The sequence below is a fragment of the Lactuca sativa genome, chromosome 8 (assembly GCF_002870075.4).
Source record: "Lactuca sativa cultivar Salinas chromosome 8, Lsat_Salinas_v11, whole genome shotgun sequence".
NCBI classification, from domain to species: domain Eukaryota; kingdom Viridiplantae; phylum Streptophyta; class Magnoliopsida; order Asterales; family Asteraceae; genus Lactuca; species Lactuca sativa.
In genome coordinates this window covers 24,378,846-24,397,568 of record NC_056630.2, presented here as the reverse complement: position 1 = coordinate 24,397,568, position 18,723 = coordinate 24,378,846, and the positions used below count along the sequence as shown (strand labels likewise).

General features: G+C 35.6%; 1 protein-coding gene and 1 long non-coding RNA gene across 8 annotated transcripts; one reads left to right on the top strand and one right to left on the bottom strand.

Moving 5' to 3' along the window:
- Positions 1-893: 893 nt before the first annotated feature.
- LOC111888957 (disease resistance protein Roq1) lies at positions 894-7,689 on the top strand. 2 transcript variants are annotated; one of them, XM_023885089.3, is made up of 5 exons: positions 894-1,562; positions 4,347-5,436; positions 5,513-5,728; positions 5,987-6,757; positions 6,848-7,689. In XM_023885089.3, the coding sequence occupies exons 1-5, from the start codon at positions 1,033-1,035 to the stop codon at positions 7,475-7,477; spliced, it is 3,237 nt and encodes a 1,078-aa protein (XP_023740857.1). In that variant the 5' UTR covers positions 894-1,032; the 3' UTR covers positions 7,478-7,689. The 2 variants fall into 2 exon arrangements, with proteins under 2 accessions (XP_023740857.1, XP_023740858.1); XM_023885090.2 differs by lacking the exon at positions 894-1,562 and adding an exon at positions 2,285-2,412.
- A 578-nt stretch (positions 7,690-8,267) lies between these two features.
- On the bottom strand, positions 8,268-12,054 carry LOC111888958 (uncharacterized). 6 transcript variants are annotated; one of them, XR_006185894.2, is made up of 7 exons: positions 11,533-12,053; positions 11,064-11,171; positions 10,304-10,374; positions 10,076-10,184; positions 9,887-9,975; positions 9,118-9,165; positions 8,268-8,716 (listed from the first exon to the last, which is right to left on the bottom strand). It is a non-coding gene; the product is annotated as an uncharacterized LOC111888958 (long non-coding RNA). The 6 variants fall into 6 exon arrangements; XR_002849371.3 differs by lacking the exon at positions 8,268-8,716 and adding an exon at positions 10,583-10,764 and having other exon boundaries at positions 8,851-9,165; positions 11,533-12,054; XR_002849369.3 differs by lacking the exon at positions 8,268-8,716 and adding an exon at positions 10,583-10,767 and having other exon boundaries at positions 8,851-9,165.
- Between the last annotated feature and the right edge of the window lie 6,669 nt (positions 12,055-18,723).

Below are 18,723 nucleotides of genomic sequence, written 5' to 3'. Positions count from 1 at the left end.
ACATATTCGTGTAAATGAAAATTTTGTGAAATGTGATAAAATTTATAAAAACAAAGATTTTAGATAACAGTTTTTTAATATCATAATATTAGTTTTTTAGTAACAGTATTAATTTTTATTAATGATTCATTTCATGAAAGTGCACCACTGCCTTTTTTACTTATGATAAATACGTATTATAATCTAAATAAATGCTAAACCAAACCATTAATTTATTAATTATATCGAAATAAAAATATTGAAAATTTATTATAAGAAACTTACGTGTATAATAACGATAAATTGATGGTATTTTATATTTTGTATTTTTTTTATTAGGGATCCTTTTTTATTATTCATATGGTTGAGTTTGAAACAAATAATTTTTATGAACAAAACATTTTGATGTTAAAAAAAATTAGTAAATAGAGGAAACAATTTATATAAAAACACATATTATATTTAAATAATTCTAAAAGATAAAGTAGAAATATTAAAAAGTGTTTTTTTAATCATTACTTAATTATTAGTATAACAATGAGTTCTAAATAGGGGTGTTTTTTTTATTAAAGGTTGTTTTTTTAGTAAATTAGGGTGTTTATTTTATGATTTCCTTGTTAATATGAATTGTATCAGGTAATCAAGTATATAAAAGAAACTTAGCATCTATAAAAGTAAGCTCTATTTATTTAACTTTTTCTTTTTAAAATCTGGTCAACAATTAAAAATAATAGAATTTCTTCTCAACCACTCAATGTGAGAGCAACTTAACTTGACTTTATTTAATGGTGATTTTGTTTTCGTACATTTAGATAACTTTTTTAATGGTAATTTTGTTTTCGTATATTTGTCTAACATCTTTTTAGTGAGGATTTTGTTTTCAATCATTTGTCCGGTTATTCCACTCATATATGAAGTTTGAAAATTTCTTAATTGGCAACTCACATCTCTTTCTTTTTCTTTGTATATGTTTCATAATGTTGAGGTGCTCAAACCACATAACAAATTAACGCATCAACGGCATCCTCATCATCAACTTTTCCAACTCCATCAATGACATCTTCATCGTCAAATTTTACAACTTCATCAATGATATATTCATCATCAACTTTTCCAACTCCACCCTCTTCTCTGTCATGGAATTATGATGTATTTCTTAGTTTTAGAGGAAAAGATACCCGAAAGACTTTTGTGGATCATCTCTACTCAGCTCTTGTACAACAAGGAATCTATGCTTATAAGGATGACGAAACACTACCCCGGGGCGAATCGATCGGTCCAACCCTTATGAAAGCAATCGAAGAATCACAGATTGCTGTCATCATATTCTCTAAAAATTATGCAAATTCGTCGTGGTGCTTGGATGAAGTTTCATATATTATGAAATGTAAGGATACAAGAGGGCAAACTGTTATGCCCATATTTTATGACGTGGATCCCTCTGAAGTACGAAAACAGAAACGCAAATATAAGGAAGCATTTTCCAAACATGAGTTTGAGGACAACAAGGTTGAATCTTGGAGAAAAGCACTTGTTGATGCAAGTAACCTTTCCGGATGGGAACCCAAGCACATCGCCAATGGGTAATCTACTTCTTTGTTTTTGCACTTTTTATGCTTAAGATGTGTGCTCTACAAAACAACATATGTATACCTTATATGAGATTTTTTAAACAAATGTTTTAATATTCTTGATTATATTTTTATGGAAAGAATTATTCTTGGTGACCTTTATAAAGAGAAGCTTTTATTACATCACTTGATTAGAGCTGAATAATAATCACTACCAACCTTAACCGAAGAAGATCATGAGATGCTTTATGTAGATGTGGTTTCTTATGTCAGAGGGCAATTAATTAAAAGATATCCTAAGTTATGATTAACTTATTTGAGTTCTAATTTTAGTGAGACGAAATTATGCGATTAGTTCTATGATTTCACAAAACAAAGGTACCAAAGACAATTATTGAAACTCTTTTGGTCCTCATGTTTTTTTTTGGGCCTGAAAACGAGTTTTTTATCCTTTTTATTTTATTTTAGATTCTTATAATATATTTTTAATATTTTTTGGCATGAAACTCTCTCTCTCTCTCATGAATAGAAGATTTAAATGTTTGATTCCAAATATTTACAATATCCTATTATATTTTTTCCTATTTATCTTTCTACCTACTGAAATGGTGGCAAGTATCATATTTTAATAAAATTAACTATATTTTAAGACATTTGTCATCATTTTATATCAATAGGAAGATAAATAAAAAGAGAAGTAGGAAGATATTTAATTTTTCTTATATTTATTACAGCTTCAAGTTTATTTAGGGAAGGGAAGGGAATTAGGAGTGAAATGTATTTTTAGAGAAGATGGAATTTAAAGGGAAGGGAACGATAAATGGCTATATTTTTATCCGCTAAAAGGTGTCCGGGTTAGAAGGTAAATCATAAACAGACCAAATTGTCCTTCACTTCTTAGCACATTTTTGTCCTGCAACGTCTTTCTCTAGCAACAGACTCTAGGGGTGAGCAAACCCAAACCAAGAAACCGAGAAACCGACTATAACCGACGAAACCGAAACCGAAGCAAAACCAACGGTTCGGGTTTGAATTTTTTAAAAACCGAAAAGTCTGGTTCGGTTTCAGTTTTTACTCAGAAACCGACCCATTCAACCCGAGAAACCGACTCATACTTAAAACCGACAAACCGCCCCAAGAAACCGACCCATCCAACCCAAGAAACCGACTCATACTTGATTGTTTTTTGGTTGTAATAGACTATTTCGGGCTTTGGTTGTAACTTGTAATAGACTATTTGTTGTAAGACTCATGTTTTTTGAAGTATTTAACTTAAATTTGGTGTTTTTTGAAATATTTAACTTATTGCTTCATTTATGGAAAATGAGGTAAAACCCAAAACTCATGGGTTTAAACCCGAACCCGTGAAGGTATGGGTTGAACCCAAGAAACCGAAAAACCGCCCAAACCGACCTTGGAACCCGAGAAACCGAACCGACCAGAAACCGATCCTATTGGGTTCTGAAAACCAGAAACCGACCACTTATGGGTTGGGTTGGGTTTGGGTCCAAAACCGACCCAAACCGACCCATGCACAGCCCTAAGAGACTCTTTCTTATTGTAATTCTCTTCCCCTCTTGCTTCTTTCTCCTGTGTTCAAACAATAAACTTCATACCCTTCAGGTTTTTTTTCAATTTTTTAAATAATTATTAGATACAATCTTCCGGTTGTCTTTAACGGAGGCCATCCCAGTTTAGATTTTGGACGTGTTTGAAATTGCTTCTCAAAGTGCTTATTGACTTTTTGGAAAAGTTACTGTATCTTTTTAACTTATTGACATTTTGAAAAACCACTAAATTAATAAATCATTTTAAAAAGCACTTCTAAACACACATTTTGTGGGATTTGAACAATAGTCTTGGAACATAGATTGCATATGGGTTGTGGGGTTTCCTCGAAATTAGGATTGCCCTATAATATGTGTTTTCGTTATGTTAATGACTCACGTGGGTCATAATTGTGTTAAATGGATCCTTCAACATCGTTTTTTCTCTCTTTATATTACGATTACAGCATGCTATGTTTGTGGTTTAACAACTTTTATTCTTATGTGGTAATTTTTTATGAATATCGGAATATGCATTATATTGTCATTGCATATTTGAATGTTGAATGTCTGGCTATAGTGTTCAATGCAAGGGTAGAATTGTCAAATTCCCTTCCATTCCACTATAATTCAAGAACACAAATTATTACTTGTTATTTCTTCTATTCAATTCCCTTCCCTTCAAATAAAATCTCGAGAACAGGGCCTTAGGGTTGTTCTTGATCATAAGTATAGTTCTTGAATCAGAAAAACTTGATTCGGAAATCAAAAACCTTGGATCATATATACTTGTCTCTCATTTGTATAGAACCTTTTCGTTGCTTACTCCAAACACCACCACAACCACTATGGAAACCATGAGAACTAACCACACAAAAAATGAAACCATAGGACCAAGCGTGTAGGAGTTTCAATAGTTGTCTTTAGTACACCTATTTTGGAAAACCACAAGGACCAATCCTGTAAATTTGTCTTCTAATTATCATGTTCTTAATTTACGCCTCAATTCAAGCTACAACAGAAATTGGTGTTGCTTTACTCTTTGTTATCTGAAACTATTTGATATTTCCCAAGAAAATGATTTAAACTACTTGTATTGACTTTACCATTCTATCTGGATGTGAACTATAAAGGATTATTAGGATTTAGGACTCCTTTTCTTTATATATATATTTCACCAAACATGAAAGAAATTACCTTTTTTCCAATGTGAGCATATGTTGATTATCTTTGCATATCCAATGTGTAGGCATGAATCAAAAGGCATCAAACAAATTGTTGATGAAATTTCAGCCAAGTTGCATTTCGTAACTTCAAGTGAAAATGAGAACCTTATCGGAATAGCGGCTCGCATGCAACGTTTGAGCTTAGAGTTACAAATTGGTTCAAATGATGTGCGAATGATTGGAATATGGGGTGTTGGGGGTGGTGGTAAGACTACTCTTGCAACTTCTATTTATGATCAAATTTGTTGCAAGTTTGATGGTTGTTGCTTTGTTGAAAATATTCGAGAAGAATCAAGCAGATATGGTTTGCGGAAATTGCAAGAAAAAATGATTTCAGAAATGGAATCAAATCAAGTTGGAGGAGGAAGACGTTTAATAAGTCACAGGTTTCGCCATCGAAAAGTCTTGATTGTTCTTGATGACGTGGATCGCCTTGAACAACTAAAAGCGTTGGTTGGATCACATGATTGGTTTGGTGAAGGAAGCCGAATTATAATCACAACTAGAGATGAGCATGTATTGAATGCACACAGAGTAGATGTGACTCACAATATTAGCTTGTTAACTGATGATGAAGCTATTAAGCTCTTGCGCAAACATGCACCACTGAATTACAGACCCATGAAAGATTATGAGCAACTTTCAAAAGAGGTGGTCTCATATGCTGGTGGTCTCCCGTTAGCAGTTACAGTTCTCGGTTCTTTTCTGTGTGACAAAAATATTCATGAGTGGAGGAGTGCTTTAGCCAGATTGAAAGAGATCCCAAATTATGATATTCTGGAAAAGCTAAAAGTCAGCTTTGATGGTCTTGCACCGATTGAGAAAGAGTTGTTCCTTGATATTGCATGTTTTTTTAGGTGGCAGAAGAAAGATAAGGCAATGGAGATACTTGATGCTTGTGGTGTTCATCCTGTAATAGGATTGAAGGTGTTGATACAAAAGGCTCTCATATCTATTTCAGAAGATGGGATGTTTGATATGCATGATCTGGTGCAAGAAATGGGACACTACATTGTTAGAGGGGAACACCCTAAGAATCCTGAAAAACATACTAGAGTTTGGAAGAAGGAAGATGTTCTGAATATATGTGCTATGGATGCAATGACACTCATGGTTAAGCTAGCTTTTCATGATATATAGTATTCTTAATGCAACTCGTAACACTATATATTTTGTTTCTCTCTCACAGGAAAATGACAAGATTGAAGCAATAACATTTAACTATGATCGCTTGCCAGAAAAAGAACAAGATCTTCCTCTGATTGCTACAAGCATGAAGAACCTTCGGTATATTGAATCCAGAGTTAAACAGGCAAATCCATTGTTTAATAACTTTCCACCAAAGGATCTTTGTTGTCTTATATTGCACGAAGGCTTGCAACAAAAACTTTGGGAGGGTTGTAAGGTAATTTTTGTTGATCTAACTGATAGATGAAAACAATGTTGATGACGTATTATATGCATGACTAATCTAGAGTAAATTTTTAACTTTTAAATATCTGTAGTCTTGAAAGCATGAACCTTTGTTCTAAACGTGTTTGTGTTAATACCCATAAATTATTGAAAACTATGTCGATTTATGTTTGCGTGTGAGCCATTATATTTTTGCTTAAATCAATACAACCTACATACATTATTGACTTGTTTCACTTCTGTATGACAGTTGCTGCCAAATTTGAAGATAATGAAACTTTGTGGTTTGGAAAACCTAATCATGACACCGGATTTTGATGGACTTCCATATCTTGAAAGATTAACTCTTCATGAATGCCCGTGTTTAGAAGAGATTCATCCATCGATTGGAAGCTTGGAAAGGCTTGTTTTCTTATCTATTGTATTCTGTGTCCGTCTTAAGATGTGTCCACCCATTACCCGACCAAAGAAACTTGAGACCCTTTCATTTGCATGGTGTAGCAAACTTGTTAATATCTCAGAGATCCAACAACAGAACATGGTCAATATAGGGCATCTTGATCTAGATAAAAGTGGGAGCGAAGTTGCATCCTACCTAGAATGTTGCTTACCTCACAACACGAACCACATAGGATTAAGGTTCTTTCACAACTTGCAAGAACTGGGCTTAAGAAAGTTGGATCTCAGCCGCTGCAATTTGGGAGATGAAAACATAGGTTCTCATGTTTTGGAGTTGCCTGTCTTGCAAGAATTAAATCTATACGGAAATAAGTTTTCACGATTGAATTTTAGTCGCTTGCGGCTTCCCCGGCTCAAATGGCTCAACTTGTCATGGTGCGAAGAACTTCTAGTATTGTCACATCTTCCATCAAGTATATCCGTCATCATAACAGATCATTGTAGCTCACTTGAAACCTTTGGAGATATTTCAAACTGTAAATGGTTGTGGAAACTCTCGCACTATGGTGGGTACAACATTGATTATTTTGATGGTGAGATATTATTAGACATCATGCTCCAGGTTTGGCTTCTGAATTTTAATATATATATATATAAAAACCAAAACATAAACATAAGTGTAATTAAGTACTGAATGTGTTTTCCATGGCAGGGAAAAGCTATCGAAGATCACTTTATAAGTGTCATTCTTCCACATCAGACACCAAAGGGGTTTATAGGTAGGTTCTTTTTGGGGAAAACTTTTACAAGGCGTATTCGACATGTTAAGACCGGGTCAAATAGAGTGCTTGTACGACCTGATAGTGATATGTTTACACTATGTCTTCCTTGTGGTTGGAACAATGACTTTTGTGGGTTCTTAATACGCGTTGTTTCCAACGGTATAAGTATGGATATTGATATAATCATCACGCAAGAGTCAGAACCAGATGAAGAAGATTCTAGATTTGAAATTTGGCAGGATTCTGATGAATTACCAGAGCCTGAATATGGCGGAAAAGTAAAGACATATGTGGGATATGTTTCTTTTAGTTCAATGATGCAGACCATATCATTGAACTCATCACATAATATCGTTTCATTTTCCATTAAGAGTTATTGGACTTCGTTTGCAGTTGAGCTCGTTCCTAGGAAAAGTCAATATGATCAGGTACAAACAACAAAAGTCTCAACTAATTGCTCGGAATATTGGGGTGAGAACGATGCATATGGACGATGCTTTACGACCCAACATGATTCAAAGTCTTCCATCAAGATTTTATGGCGACCTTTGAGCTTGTGATTATGATTACAGTGCATCATGCATTGACAAACAAATTGCAAATGGGAGAGAATGAATGAAGAGGGTTGCATAAATCTCAAACATTGAGATCTGAACATGATGTGTGATCAATAATATCATGCGTTAGGATATGATTTAAGTTTAGCAGCAAATCATGGTAAGAACTAAGAAGTAAGAACTCGTGATTTAATCCATAAAATATTCTTAGTACTGATCGAAGAGTTTGTATATTATCCTGAGAATTGATGTATACAAGGGAAAATGTCTTACAAGCCCAACAAAGTTTTCAAACTGTTTAAAAACCTCATGTTTTGTCTGTTCAAGAAAACCCAACGAACTTAACATTTTGTCTAAATAAGTCCAACGAAATTTTCAAACCATTCAATAGAACCCCAATCATGTTTTGTATATTCAAAAAATTAAGTTCGTTAGGTATTTTTGAACAGACAAAACATGATTGAAGTTTTTAAAACGGTTTGAAAACTTTGTTGGTCTGACAAGTCATTTTTCTGAAATAGTAATAAGCTATGTCATTTGTTTCTCTTCTTTGACTTTCATAGAATTAAACAAAAATGTAACTTAGTTGGGCTTTTTTAAACAAAATGTTAAGTTCGTTAGGTTTTCTTGAACAAACAAAACATAATTGGGGTTTTTTGAACGGTTTGAAAACTTTGTTGGGTTGGTAAGTTATTTTCCCATATATACAAACGAGTGCACTTTGAATTTATATAGGAAATCACCACTGCTCTATATCATGAGAGGGTGTGACTCGCATCATAGCCAAAAAAACACATGTGAATCACTTCATAACTGTCACTAACCACCATAATATAGTCTAACATATCTATTAGAAAGACACAAGACATGTGGATGTACTCCCACCACACCATACGGTGAGGATGATGTGTCAGTCATGGGTGTGCGGTAACACCATGCCATGGGGTGAGGAGTGTGTTACAAGGGCCACCGCATGAAGCACACACCACTTTTCTTTCTTTCTTTCTTTCTTTGTTTTTTCAATGTTTTAGTACTTGTACAATACAATATTGAAACTTCATATTTATTAAAGATGAAGATAAGAAGTATGGGGTACTAACACTACTACAAAAATGAGCATTAGCGACAGCCAAAACCGTCGCTAATAGGTTTTACCGACAACTTACTGTTAGACTTTCGATAGTTGAACCAACAAACTCTATTGCTTTATATGTCACCAGATATAGATATTTCACCAATTATCTATGACAAAAAAACTGATTAGTGAATGAAGAATTTTAACTCCCTTTTCAAGTTCAAGAACAACAAACATTGTCCCCCAACCTGATCCATGTAATTATACTACAAGACCATGAAATGTAATGAGAGAAATACAATAAATAGCAACATACTTTCATTATTTGTATATTATAGCCTCTTACTTACATTTCTTTCTATTACATCATTGTTAAAAACTCTACCCAATTATAGTAGTGTATGTTAAATTTCTAATTCATCAAGAAAACTATGGTTTGAAAAGTAGGAAGCTGTAATAAAAAATCAATAAAAGTACATCATCATTTCTTGCATAAAGAAGTAGAACGTGTAGTAATACTGAAAAGAAAAATGCATGGAAATGACCAAAACAGCCTTGCAAAATGTACCTCACAATTCAAAGGAGGTTCATAAGGATCATCAAATCCCAGTAAATCCTACAATGCCACAAGATTATACGAATAAGAGCCCATAATACAAAAAACAGCAACATACTTTACAAGAATTAATAATTAATAATTTTAAATAAAAACATAACCCATGAACCATGATCATTTTCTTTCATTAAAGATTCGTGAGTCTAGTAAAAATAGCACCTTTAACTTTCACACATTTCAAGGGGCATGTTCATCAACACATGTGTATAAATTTAGCTTCTCAATAAATCCATCCATAAAAGTTTTACCATGGTGGGTGTTGAGATTGATGAACATTAATAACTTATGAATTCCATCATTAAGTGGAAATCAATATCAGCATCTGTCGTGTTAAGGAAACCGAGATGGAGTACTCTTGGTCTCTAATTTGACTGGTCAAAGGTGTTCCTTTTATCGGCAACCTCAAAATTATGCAGACTTTTTAGTTCTAGATATTTTATAAGTTGATAGTAAAGAGGTTTATCTCTCGTATATAATAAAATAACAGAAAACTTTTTCTCTTTTAGTGTGATTTACTGATAAGTGATAATTATTAATTAGTAATCCAAAAATGACATGTTTATAGTATGTGAATCTATTTTATCAGTATTAAGAAATAAAATAAACATTTTCATAATATTCGTATATTGTTGCTAAACCATTTTTTTAGTCATTTTTTTAATCATATATTACATCTGTTTTATTAGGCACAAATTTGAATCAGGTGTTACTATATTTTTACCATCAATTTTCTCAATCATTTGGGAGAGAACAGTTGATCCTGTACTATACTTTGAGCTTTCTGGGGATCCCTGATATAAATCCAGTTTTCTGCACAGCACAAATGAAAACCATTTTATGTAAGTAAAGATAAATATTAAATCATGTCAGGTGAATTTCCAATTATGTCCTTATGAGTTATGCCTACTACCTCCATGATTGTTGGCTGCCTTCATCACAACTTCTTATGTCCATATCAAACATGTTAACTCCAAGCACATCGCTTTCTTATGTTTTCTTTAAAAAAAATCTTCAACAGCCTGAAAAATAGTATATGATAATATGTTAGATTTTCACATATGTTTTTCAACAAGAAACCAGAACAAGATAGTTACAATAAAGGGTTATCATAAAAAAAAAAAACAAAACGATAATTCACCTTGCAGGGGTTTTCATAACTTTCCTCTGTTTTCTCTATAGTAACTTTGAGTGCAAGTGAATTGAGAAGTTCTGCTTGTTGTAGCAATGCAATAATCAAAGCATTAGTTTCTTTTTATAAATTTAAAACACTTTTTATAATTTCAATATCCAATCAAAGCATTCGAATTTCAACAACTTGAGTTTTTATAGCCAAGAGACCGTTTCTTTTATTTAATTCTTTTTTTCCTCATTAAGTGTTGAATGGATAAAGTGTTGAATAGATTAATCAAAATTTTACTTTTTTTCAAGGCTGAATGAACAGTCTGAATATGAAAAATCCTCTTACGCATTTTGATTCTGATTTAACTTTTCACCCAACTTCAAGATTCCATTTTTATGGTGAATTATCAATTTATCATCTTTTGAAACGTCTTCACTTTGGGAGAAGCTGTTTTGTAAAGGTGTTGATGTTACGGCACTCTTCTGATGCATCAGAAAATATGTTAGCCCCATGAATAAAAATGGGAACTATAAACACAATGAATGCATTAATGATATTAAAAATGTTACAATGACATGAAAAGACAAGTTAGGTGATACGACTAGTAGGTTTCGTATGAAGGGAGATTAGGGAAACATATTTAGATCCTTAAAAGAAATAGAAAGAGACGCCATTAGATAATCATGAAGTAATTGTGCATACTTACAGAATTGGTGAAAAGTGATCTATTTAACTCATGAAAATGACTAAGGTCAACAAATATAGATTTAAAGCCCACCTATAAGTGTAGATCCATTAGCCTTTGTCCAAGAAGCAGCCATGGCAAATAAAGAAAATGTCAACAGGCCACAGTCAAACGTCAAATGAAATGCATCTGATACCAAACCTGAATAGAAATCAATAGAAACAGTATGGCATGAATTAAACACTCACACTGAAATTAAATAAAAGGGAACATATTCAAACTTCAAAAATACGAAACAACCACCAACTACTGGTTTCTTCTATGGATATATGCATCAAGCAAAGCATCACATAAATCCAACAGGAAATCCTAGCTACGTACTCTATGCACATCAAGAATGCCATGTCTTTTGATGGCCATGGCCAAAACAATAACTAAAGACATGCTAGCAAACAGCAAAGCTTTTTATGAACTATCTGGTAAATAATGCACTCACATTGAAGTAATAAAAGAACTCATTGAAAATTGAGAAACCAGAGGCAATGTATACGTATAGGCATACCTGCTCGACCCGATAGAAGACCAATAAGCAATTCGGCAGTAGAACAAGCCACGTTAAGTGAAATCAACAAAACCAGTATCTTCATCGGTCTATTTCCCGTTCTAATACCAAGAAGAAAAATCTTCTTACGTCCATACTTTATCACCTACATATTCCCGTTGCCGTGGAAAAACCTTCGATGCCGGAAATATATCAATCTTAGATGAAGTACGAGAAAGTACAGGCTTCTTCGAAGAATGATTGTTAGTAATTATCGATACTGGCGTGTGAGGAGGTTGTTCATCGGACAGACGAAACGAAGTTTACCTGAAAAATGCGAATCGCCGCTCGAAATCACCGGCGTTTCACGATCGAGGTGTCTCAACTTCTCATATCTGATAATCGAAAGGGTATCTTGAATCGGTATGCTTATCAGAAACCCCTATCTTTCCATTTCGGCAAGAAATTTGTTCAATCAAAACCCTGGTAGCCGATTTAGGGGGTGTTTGGTTAGTTTTCACAGCCGTCCATTTTTAAAAGAAAAAAGCAAAAATGTTTGGCTTTAAAAGCTAATTTTGGAAGTTTTTATACGGACAAAAGTAATTTTCGAAAAAGTCGGAAATCCTGATTTTTTGTAACTTTTTCAAAAATGACTTTTGGACTGTGAAAAGGTAAGCCGTCCATTTTTAAAAGAAAAAAGCAAAAATGTTTGGCTTTAAAAGCTAATTTTGGAAGTTTTTATACGGACAAAAGGAACTTTTTGAAAAAGTCAGAAATCCTGATTTTTTGTAACTTTTCTAAAAATGACTTTTGGACTGTGAAAAGGTAAGCCAAACACCCCTTAATAGATCGAAATCTGAGAAGGTTAAGAAAGAGATCGACAAATTCGAGGGTGGAGAGCCTTCAATTTCAACAAGTTGGTCTACGTTAGAGAGAATGGGATGGCTTCTTTGATTACTAACAAAACTGCAGCCCCAAAATTTTGATTTACCAAACTGCCCTCGTAATTTCTATAAAAAAAATCTTAATTTTCCCAACTGATTACTAACAAAACTGAAACTTTGTTGAAAGTCGGTAAACCGTTAGTGCATAGTAACGGATTACCGACAGTAACATATATTGTTGCAAAATCGTCGCAAAAACATCATTGATATTCTAATAATTTCGTTTTCTTACCTGGAAATATTCCGTTGTTGTTTCTGATGGATTTTTATGTCGCTAATGCCCAATTTTCTAGTAGTGTAACGACGACCATTCCTAGGTGTAGGAGAGTAAGGGAAGAATCACATCGTGCGGCCGAGGGGAGTGAGGGAAGTGTGGGGAGACCACACCCTCCGGTCTAAGTGATAGCATATAGAAACAAAGGAAGAATCACATCTTCCCACTCCTCCGGCCATCCCTGCTTTAGGGCAGTTCCTCTTGTAGTGTCCCACTTCGCCACATCCGTAACAAGCTTGGCCCATACCGGTGTTAGGAACCTGAGCAGCTTGAGCTGTTGGAGTCTGGCATAAACGGGCGGTGTGCCCCTTCCGATTGCAGTTGGTGCATTGCATCTCCCTGCAAGGCCCGCGGTGGTGGTAGTTGCACTTGGTGCACTTTGGAAGAGTTCCAGCATAAGTTTTTGCTGGTAAGGGGTTCGCAAGGGCAATAGGAGTCACTGTGGTAGCATTGATCGCCACAAGTTGTTGCTTATTGGAGGATCCTTGCGGAGCCCCTCTTTTCCTTTTATTCCACCCCTTCTTGTGGTAGTCGGGGTTGGACTTTTGTGGTACAGGTGTAGGGATTGTTGTGTTCTGGGGTTTCCGGTGATCGATGAGGGATTGTGCTAGTTCCTTGGCGCTATCAAAGGTAATAGGCCTGGAAGCGATCACACTTGACTGGATCTGGGGCGACAGTCCCCAGATATATCTCTCGATCTTTTTGCTCTGGAGAGCAACCATGTCAGGGCATAAGTTTGCCAAATCACAGAACCTATTTGTGTAGGTAGTGATGTCGGATCTAACCATTTGTAGACCCCAGAATTCTTGCTCGAGCTTTTGTATTTCACCTCGAGGACAGTATTCTTTCATCAGCATTTCTTTCAACTTTTCCCAGCCGATGGAATACGCCACCACCAAAGTTAGATAGTTAACATGGTTGTTCCACCATGTTAGTGCTCGGTCAGAGAAGGTACAAGTTGCAAACTTGACCTTGCTGCCCTCCTGACAAGCACAGATTTCAAAGACGGATTCCATCTTCTCAATCCATTATCTCAACACCATAACACCCCCAGTTCCATTGAAGCTGCGGGGTTTGGCGTTAGTGAAGTCCTTGTAGGTGCACTCCCGAGGGTGTCCATGGCTTTCGCCGTGGTTCGAGGGTGGTGCACCTGTTCCTGATCCACTAGGGGCAGGAGCGTTGATTGCTGACACAGCAGCTGCAACTGCTGTTGTGAAAGCTGCCTGGAACATGTTGGCATCAAAAGGATTTGGTGGTTGAAGAGGTACAGGTGGTGGTGGAGGTGGTGGTATTGGTGCTGCGTTGTTTGGGTTCCTCCTTGGATTCCTGCGTGGCGGCATCTTTAACTATACGTTTAAAAGATGACGACATGGATAAGAATAAATGATAAACGAATGTGTCTCATGGACTAAATCCCCATAGTCTAACAACAGAAAGAATAGCATGATTAAATGAAAAAGATAGCATTTGGATAATAATTTCCATAAGATTTGATATCTGTCAATAATACTAGAATTACAGATGTAACAAGTTCGGGAAAAATGGCCTAGAAGTAGGCCTTACATCAACCAAGATGGAAAATTTTGACAGAAATAAGACTAGATCAAGACCTAACAGGTCTAAGATTTATACATATAGGAAATTAGACCAAAGTTTTACATAAACTAGGTTATATCCAAAAGATGAGTCGACGAGAGTCTATCGGTGACGAGAACGGCTAGCATGAGTCCTCGATCCCGACAGTAGACGTTCAATGTCCCTTATACGCCTATCCATCCTTGCTTGCTGAGCTCGAAGTTCTCTAACTTCCGCTTGGGTTTCAGCAAGTTCCCTTTGCAGATTTGCATTGCGGACCAGAGTCCTTTCATGAGCAGACTCTAGTTGGCAAATGTGGGCAGTGTTAACACCAGAGTTGGCGTCAACTTCCAAAACTTGATTGATAGTTGCCTGAGCTATTATCGAGTTCCGAGACATCCTACGCACCATGATTGGTAGGACTCTATCAGCAGAACCTCCTTCAGTGAGGTTGTAGAAACTTCGGTCTCCATTGTAAGGAATGGGCTGACCCTGTTCATGACTCCATGTAATCAAGTTAGTGGCCCACAGAGGTGTGGGTCCTTGAAACACAGGGCGAGGGTTCAGGTTTGGGTTTTGAGCAATTGGGGGTAGGTTATTGACTTCTGGCTCCGAGTCAGAACTATCAGAAAAACCTTCAGCATGGTGATCATCCAAAGGAATTGGGTGACCATCTTCTGGTTCAGCCTCTAGCCAACCAGCATTGCCTTGGTTTGGGAAGTACGGATCGCCATGGTGAAATCCAGCCATTTTAATCTACGCGAGAAAAGGGATATAAGAAATAGCTAAAATAGACGAACTACTAAGATAATTATAGTAAGATCAAATACCCATATGGTATTCCTTTATGGTTGTGTTGGTAAGTTTTTAGACTTGTTGCCATATCACAACCATTCTTGGGCATATTCTAATCACTCCTCGGACCAGCATAGTTGATCAGGCTATGCCATTCCCAAGACTAACCATATATCCCCAGGCTTACTTGTGATATTCAACAATCGTAATACTTTTGTTCTTGTCGTTGTGACACTGATTTTAGTATGAATGCAGGCACGTATACTTACTTAAATATTTTATTATTTAGAAGTATAACTCTGAGACAGAGTGTTTTAATCCCATGTATTTATAGTTAGTATATCTTTTATGGGTTGACATACTTAATTCACTATAAACAATGCTCTGATACCAATCTGTCACACCCCCAAAACCACGAACGGCGGAAACGTTCAGGGGTGGAGGACGTCATGTACAGTATCACAACAGTGTAATATAATAAACAAGCAACAACATCATCCATTGCATTATAAGTAAAGTTTAATACATGTGTGTTCTTTCATTGTAATAAGACACCAAAAATATACAATCAAAATAAAGACGAGACTTGTCTGCTCCGTCTTCTCAAAACCTGGCCTCCGTACCTGTCTACTGATGACCTGAGAATACAAGTTATTTTGAAAGCGAGTATCAGCTTTAAAGCTGGTGAATTCATAAGTATATAAGTGTCATTGCCTTGTTTGTGAAAATCTGTTACGAAGGTCATGTAAACCTTTAAATGAAAAGGTTGAGGTAAGTATGAAATCCCTAGAAAAACCCTTATTTTCTATAAGTATGAAATGTAGTCTTCTACCAAGACCCGAATGTTCTGTACGTATGAAATGTAGTCTTCTACCAAGACCCGAATGTTCTGTACGTATGAAATGTAGTCTTCTACCAAGACCCGAATGTTCTGTACGTATGAAATGTACTCTTCTACCAAGACCCGAATGTTCTGTTTGTAAAATGATAGTTTTTCCTTTGTGTTGACTAGTACTAAAAGTGCTTAGTCTAACTCATCGTTTATGTGAATGTATCACAAAATAAAGTAAACAGGAAAAATGTAATATTGTAAGTGTTGTCACTGGGTACTAGGACCAACACAACATCGCATTAAGCGAAATGTATAACCTAATGAACATCCGAAGACTGTCCAATTGTCCTCTGTAGCAGCAGCAGGTGGGTGGAAGGGTTAGTCCCAAATCGATCTTCCTAATATAGTTAGTAACCTTAGACCTCCGAAGATGGTCATCGACCACTGGTGCTAATCAGTGGGGTTCGGAATGGTAAGTCCCGCCTTGTTATCCCATTGACCCGAGATAGGAAAGACAATTTACACAGTAAATACTAATAAATCATCTTCGTAGTTCTAAGTACAAGTATCCAGGTAAGTGAATATAGGATAATGCACCTATGTAAAAGTGTTCCTGTATGGTATTCATGTATGTGTGTCCATGTAACAGGTAAGTATATGTAAACATATTCACGTATCAGGTAAACATCTATAAGTACTCATGTATCAGGAAATGTACTAGTATAGACTCATGAATGAACTGACTCTTGTGTGATTCCTTGTAATAGAAGTAATGTTTGATATCTTCAAATTATCCCTATGATAACTTACTGCAATATGACTGGATGATCATGTAGGTTTGTACACTCTTACTACTCAAGAGTGTGGGAAACTAAATGAAATATGTAAACTATAACATCAATACGTATATAAGAATATAAGCGTATATGCATCGTTTAGTTCAAGAATGAAAAATGGTTTTTGTAAGACATCTTATGAGTTTTGAACAATAATTAACAATGACTTGATGTCATTTTAATAAACATTTCAAAGGTAAAACATTTGGTAACAATGTACTTTTAAGATGTAAAACCATTTCATGCATCACATTTTGTAGCATGTGAAATCTGTTAAATGACAAACACAGTTATAAAATACATATCAATGATTTAATAATATGTTTGTTTCTACTTGTATCCCCCCCCATTAAAGCATTTAAAATCATTTTAAAACATTGATTAGGGGTATGAACTCACCTGTAGTTGGTGATTGGAATGAACTGAACGGTATAGGATGGCTAGGTGTCAAGCGAGGACTTGTGCACACACTACGATCCTAATGAACATATAATCACACATATATGCACTCAATTAGACTCAAAAGACTAATTGATAAGTTTAAGACACCCTAGACATAATAAACACTTTATATAAGTGTTTTAAGCCTTAAGGATTTCATCTAAGTTACTGTGGGACAGGGTATTTGTGTTTAGGGTTTCCAAAGGACCCTATATGAGAGTTTACTCTCCATAAACCATCACACATGGAGTTTACGGTTGTAAACTCTTGAGTTTACGGCCGTAAACTCCCAAACATGTGTGCTTGGTGTGTTTTGAAGTCCCAAATGCTTTCTAGAATTATTCTAACTTAGGGGCTAATTCCTTGGAAGGGTTTAAGGTCTAGAAGTACTCCAAATAGGAGTTTACGGCCTCAAGGCCATTTCCCCTTGGAGTTTACGGCCGTAAACTCCCTTGGGGTGTTGTTTTTGTTGCTTTCAAGCCTCTTGCACTTGTGGGATATGTTCTAGACTTTTATTCCTAGCATATGAAGGCATTAGGCACACCTTAGTGCCCTTTTTAGGAGTTTATGGCCCAAGAACCATGTCTTGGCCGTAAACTCACTTGGTTAAGTGATTTTGATGTGGTTTGGTCCTTCATTTTAAGTGGAACAATTTCTTGTAAAGGTCTAGGGCTTTAGGTGCAATGAAAACACCCTTTATGTCCATTTATATGGAGTTTACGGCCTAAGCTTCACTTGGGCCGTAAAATCACTTTTGTTTGTGTCTTTTGATGTGTTTAAGACCTTATACCACTTGGGAAAATAGTCTAGATGCAAGCCTTAAAGTCCTTAAGTCCTCAAATCACCATTTTGGGTTAGAATATGGAGTTTACGGCCTATGAGAGTTCTGGGCCGTAAACTCCCAATCTTGGGTGGATTTGTGTATGTTTTCTTGTCCCTAACATGCATACATAATAGTCTAAGGCTTTATCATAACACAAGTGTCGGTTTTTGGCTTCGTTTCGGGAGTTTACCGCCCAAGAACACCTTGGGGAGTAAGCTCCTAGATCTAATGATTTAGCCATCTAAATCATGTTATAAGCATCTAATATGTATTCTAACACTACTAGAAAGAGTTACTCACAATCTGGGATAAAAACCCGAAGATCCGTCAGAGAGAAAATGGCTTTTCTCTAGTTGGAATTGTGAATAATGAATTAATTTAATTCAGAAAACTATTTATAGTCCTGAAATATTTTGACAGAAAATACTTTTATTCTCGAACTTGGACTGAAACATTATGAAACTTGAAATGTTCAAATTTCACAAACCCAGGAGCATCCACTCTCCTGATATTTCCTGAAGTGTAAACCCTAATGTACACAAACTTGTTCGGAAAAGTCTGAAAATCACTGAAATTGGACTGGCTTTTATTGAATAGATATTGTTCGTACAAATGGAAATTTCGGGTTGTCACATCATCCCCCCGTTAGAAGGAATTTCGTCCCGAAATTAGAATGTAAGCAAATAAGAAAT